The sequence below is a fragment of the Stylophora pistillata genome, chromosome 1, assembly GCF_964205215.1.
Source record: "Stylophora pistillata chromosome 1, jaStyPist1.2, whole genome shotgun sequence".
Taxonomy (NCBI): domain Eukaryota; kingdom Metazoa; phylum Cnidaria; class Anthozoa; order Scleractinia; family Pocilloporidae; genus Stylophora; species Stylophora pistillata.
The window spans coordinates 12,081,999-12,087,175 of NC_142519.1; the positions used below are offsets into that span (position 1 = coordinate 12,081,999).

Below are 5,177 nucleotides of genomic sequence, written 5' to 3' on the forward strand. Positions count from 1 at the left end.
GGCAAACTATTCACCGAATATAAAGAAAGCTGCACCGCTAAAATTGATCCAAACACCGAGTATAAAGCGGTTAGCAGTGATTATAATGGATTTCACACCAGGTATAATGTGGAAATTACCGAGTACCTATATATAAAGAAGCGATTACACATTAAACACACAGTAAACGTGGGAAAGCGGTAGAGCTTACAGAATTGTGGAGTCAAAAGAAATATCATGGTTCCCTGTCTTATTTCTCTCTCTGAAAATGAGGTTTTGCTTCGCTTAGTTTCCATGATGCACCTATCACGCCTATTAGAATTTTCTGCAAGGAAATGTTTTGTTTGTGATAACACATCGGGGAGAGGCCAATTTGGAATGATTGTGAGATGTTTATTGTCCTTTATAGTGTCACGGAAAGAACTGAAAAAAGTACATCTCAGGCTCTGCGGTATTAAATACGTATGACGCACGATCCTTCGAAGTAGATGGCGCTTGTTAGCTCAATTGGTATAGCGCTGCACTAGTATCGCAGAGGTCAGTGGTTCGAATCCCGTACAGGCCTGAATTTTTTTTTTCAGGTCTGATTTTCGCTATTGCATAAATAGTGCTATCTACTGCGAAGGATCGTGTATCATACGTGTTGTTGGTAATGTTGTTTTTAAATCTTTTAAATGTAGGATTCTCTCGTTCCCATCTCGCGCACTTTTAGGGTTCTCTTTCTTTGGATTGTCTCGTTAGTATAAAGAGCCACTTTTAGAATTAATCTTTCATTCAATTGTTACCGCGTACTATGTACTCCGCGTACTTCTATGATATTCTTTTATTGGATTGTAATCAGTTAGTAGCTCGTGAACTTTTGGGATTCTCATGCATTCATTCTATTGAAATGTTGGTCTTCTGTGATGCTCTAGCGATACTCTGGAATAACAGCCGGCTGCTTGGTAGAGTCTGAGAAAGAACAGACTTTGATAAATTGAATTAAGGAAGTGTATCGATAAAAATTATTTATTCATTTCCCAGCTCATACGCAAATGCAAAAGAAGAGTTTAAGAGTGTAATTAGTAAATAAAAAAAGAATTATATATAGAATAGTTGGACGATGTTTGAATCAGCGCACACACTCGATACTGTTGTCTTTCGATCTTGCAGTCTTTGTCTTGGTACAGTCTAATAATGTTATTACCGAATTTAAAGTTAAGTTCTAACAATCGAAATAAATTTCACCAGTTGAAATTCTACAAATGACCGTTCTTTCGCTGAAAAAAAAAAAAACTCCGGAAAATATTAAAACGCTTCTTATGCCTACAAACTTTAAAAACTTTCCGTACAGATTATCAGATCGCAACCGCGTTAGTAGGCCAAATCTTGCCAAAAAAATCGAGTTTTCTCAGTCTTAAGTCAAAGAGGTACATGGGAAGCTCTGAATACGGCAACACCGCAAACAAAATAGAAAAAAACACCGCACCACCGCAAGAAATATTATAAACACACCGCCACCGCGATATAAAAGAAAAACCAACAGGATTTACTTGGTCTGGTCTCACTCATCTTTACCACGCGCTGGTCTTTGACTGGCCCATTGCGCGTACGGTAGAGCTCCATATATAGGTCAAGTAAAATATAAACGAACACAGAGCCTGGAGACAATCAGCCAATGATCAAAGATTAAGTCGGATTATCAAAAGGTTTAAAGAATATATTGCAACACCGTCGCTTTTCAAGTTACAAAAATCATACACTCTAAGGTTTGAATCACCCTAGCACCGCAACGCAAGTTGTTCTTCACAGCCATACCGTATTAAAAAAAAAGGGTCAACAAGTAACACCGCAAACCTCAATGTCCCCCCTCCAGTAGCAATCTACGATTTGAGCTTTCATCTAGCATATCGCTATTTCTCGTTTGCTTTTTTTAAAAATTTCTTCTCAATTTCTCTGTGTCATTGCTTTCATTCAGCGACAAATTAAATAGAGCCTTCGCTCTTCTGGCTGGCAGTTCATTCAGTTTCCGGCGCTGACCAATTGACTCTCCTTTTACATGACCCGATAGAGAGGATGACAGTTATTGAAAAAGAGTTGTGGGTGTCTAACTATGCGTAGGCAGTCATGGAAATAGTTGCAAATAAATCGTCAATACATGTGCTCCCACTTTTTAGTCTCAGGGAGCATTTATGGCCGCACGAAATAAGATAATGACAATACACAGTTTATTGTATCAATTTTCTTTTTATTATTCAACTGACCTGATTCGAGTTACAATGAATTCAGGGCATTGACTGTAAGTAATGAAAATGCTTCCATCTTACAAAGAGTTATTTAACCTTCATAGGGTTAACGTGAGCCGCAGCATGTTCTTCCAGCTTGACCACAAAACCTTTTTCCTTATGGCCAAGGTCGGTCCTCACAATGTGATGTTCTATAACATGATTCGGGGGCAGTGTGACCGGCTTCTCTGGTCTGTGCAAAAAAGAAAAAAATTAAAAGAATAAAAAACAGGGAAAAGAAACAAAAAAAAACCAAAATAACAATTAAAAACAACTACGAAAAAATAGACAACACTTGCTTTATGAACAACTCTAATGAAACTTTGCCTTTAATTTACTCAGTATTTAGTAACTTTATAGCAATTTAATTTAGTAATTTACTCAACAATTCTTTTGATCATTCAATGGTTACTTTGTCCATCGCCCTTACTTGTGGAGTTCACTCATTCGATACCGAATATTTTTTTTTTTAAGATGAATTGTTACTCTGCCTTACTGTTGAGGCCCTCCTCATCCCTGGGTTCTCTTTAACTTCTTTAATTTTGGGACACACAAAACTGAAGGGAGCCATATATGCAAAAAGGACGTTTCACAATCGCCCGAGCCGACGCAGCCAAAAAAATCTTACTTGTAAGTAGAGTGAAACTGGCATCTATAGTAACCACCACCTTCGAGCAGACGAAACTGAGTCACATCACCTCTCAACAGCTCTTTAGACACAGTCATTTTTTCGAAGGACTTATCCCAGCCAATTGACTTCTTTTTCATTATGGGTCCATCAGCGGGAAAGTTTACGCCATGATAGATGGAATTGTGGATGAAGCAATTTCCTTCCAGACTGCAAAATTGAGAAAACTCTGGGGTATCAGTTAAAAATAAAGGTTAAATATTCTTGCAGCTGCGTCAAATAATAATACTGCAATGTGCATACCCTATAGAGCAATGCTTAAAAGCCTAGTCATAAATTTAGTCATTTTCCAGTTTTAGCCCTCTTACTCACAAATGCCGTCTTACATGATGAGGCCAAAACTCCTCTCAAACTGAAGTAGGTTACAATATTTTTTATGTGGTTTTTCCCAATCTGTGTGTCGACAAAATAAGTGTTTGGGAGAGAATCACAACTAAATTGCATTTTCAAAACGGCCACTCCCTGCTCTATGTCAAAAATATTCTTGAAGAATTCGTTTCTTTTAAAAATGTTCTCTAACTGCCATGCAAGAAATTACATTTATACCGAACGTTCAACTGGCTGTGGCAACTCCTCCATCCTCAAATATGAATGACCTTTCATATGACATTCCATCTGGATAGGACTGCTTGAAATAGTCAGTCATGCCTGGAGGATACTTAGTGAAGCATCTGTTTCCATATTGAAACGCTGTCGACAGTATGTCAAAGGAGAATGGAAGGGGTTTTCCCTTAGGCTTGATGATGCATAATTCGCTCATCTGTGTCCCCCTAAACATGAAAAGATGAAAAGTGTGTTGGAAATTGTTTTCAGAAAAGGCTCATGTATAACTGGAAATGCACGAGAATTCAGTAGAGGGAACCAAATATTTATTATCACAATTTGAACTCAATAAGACAATACTGCACAACCTTTCATGTAAGAGATTAAAGTATGGTAAATGGGTTTAGTTGTGACTGAGCTTCTCGCCTGATTCTGGAAGTTGATGAAGAAGTCGATGTCATGGACCATAGGTAATTTGCAAACTCGAATAGAAACAAGGTCATGGTTTATGACTGAAAATCTTCTTATTAATCTTTGGGCAGAATCCTCCTTCTCTATCCCCCGATGTCCTCTTGTTTGTAATGCATGGTAATGAAATAATCTAAGATGTTCTGTTTTTTAATTAAGAGACACTTACTCGTAAGGGTTTCCAATTCCTTCACCTTCGATCGTGAATTCATGGCCATTAACACTGCCTTCCATATGATATTTCGTCCTCATTTCGTTTGTGATACCCTGAATAAGTAAAAGGAAAAAGGAAAAAAAAAAACATTTTAACTGACATTAATAATTCTGAGACCTTAGCTGATTTTCCAGCGGATTACATGTATTGTTACACATTATTTCAAGTAATGGTCATTTTTTTTTCTACAATTAAGATGCATCTTGAGCCCCTTGAGCCATATCAAATCATCACAACATTCGTGCGTGTTTCGGTATGAATTTGATTTTCTTACTCTTTGACCGTCTTTTAAAATTTAACCTTGAACGGTAAAAGTTTTTAAAAACTCTAGACTGAATTTCTCTCCAAGGTGAGTTGGAAGCTCGAAGAAATGCAAAATGAATTAAAGGAGCCCATGACTGATACATGAAGTCAGGTTAACTAGTTAAGCTAAACAATAGGATCAATAGTTTTTCGTATGGCATGTTTCTGTCTGTGGCCTGTGGGGCATGCATCTGTTCCAATAATTTTTCCCTTTGCAATTGCGAATCCTATTTGAGAACATGTCAGAACATCCAGTCACCTACGAGGATCATTGCTTTATTTAATTTTCATCCACTGGTCAAATGAAATTCATTTCATTAAAGAATAAGGTCAGATTCCTTCACGGGAAAGGATAACCGTGCGGACTCCTAGTTAGTAGTAGCAGCACCCCACTGGTATCTAGGAGGCACAAGTTTAAATCCTGTCGAAACCTGAATTTTTCAAAGCCTATTTTCTATAATTGCTAAAATTGCAACTCACCTGCCAGGATCACTACTTTCCTTGATTTTAGTGTCAGGTCATAACGTTTGCAGAGCATGTTTTGGGTGTGGCTGAGCGGTTTGCGTTAAGACGATTTTATGTTATTCCTCGTTAGCAGGGTAAATTCAGGTGCAGCTGTCCTTGCTTAGTTAATTACTAGATTTCACTCACTTGCTTTGAATGAGACATGTTGAGGATAAATGGCTTGATTTTCAAAACTTGATTACGAGTTGAGATA

At 37.6% G+C, this 5,177-nt stretch overlaps 1 protein-coding gene across 1 annotated transcript in view; it reads right to left on the reverse strand.

Annotated features, from left to right (window-relative positions):
- Nucleotides 1–2,188: 2,188 nt before the first annotated feature.
- LOC148741245 (GFP-like fluorescent chromoprotein amFP486) overlaps nucleotides 2,189–5,177 on the reverse strand; it is a 3,031-nt gene continuing 42 nt past the window's right edge. Inside the window, exons 1-5 of the mRNA XM_088737134.1 lie at nucleotides 5,111–5,177; nucleotides 4,112–4,209; nucleotides 3,490–3,701; nucleotides 2,872–3,100; nucleotides 2,189–2,436 (exon numbers count right to left, since the gene is read on the reverse strand). The exon at nucleotides 5,111–5,177 is cut by the window's right edge and continues 42 nt beyond it. Coding sequence (XP_088593260.1) covers nucleotides 2,292–2,436; nucleotides 2,872–3,100; nucleotides 3,490–3,701; nucleotides 4,112–4,209; nucleotides 5,111–5,128 — 702 coding nt within the window. The 5' untranslated portion in view covers nucleotides 5,129–5,177 and the 3' untranslated portion in view covers nucleotides 2,189–2,291. The remainder of the gene's footprint in view (nucleotides 2,437–2,871; nucleotides 3,101–3,489; nucleotides 3,702–4,111; nucleotides 4,210–5,110) is intronic.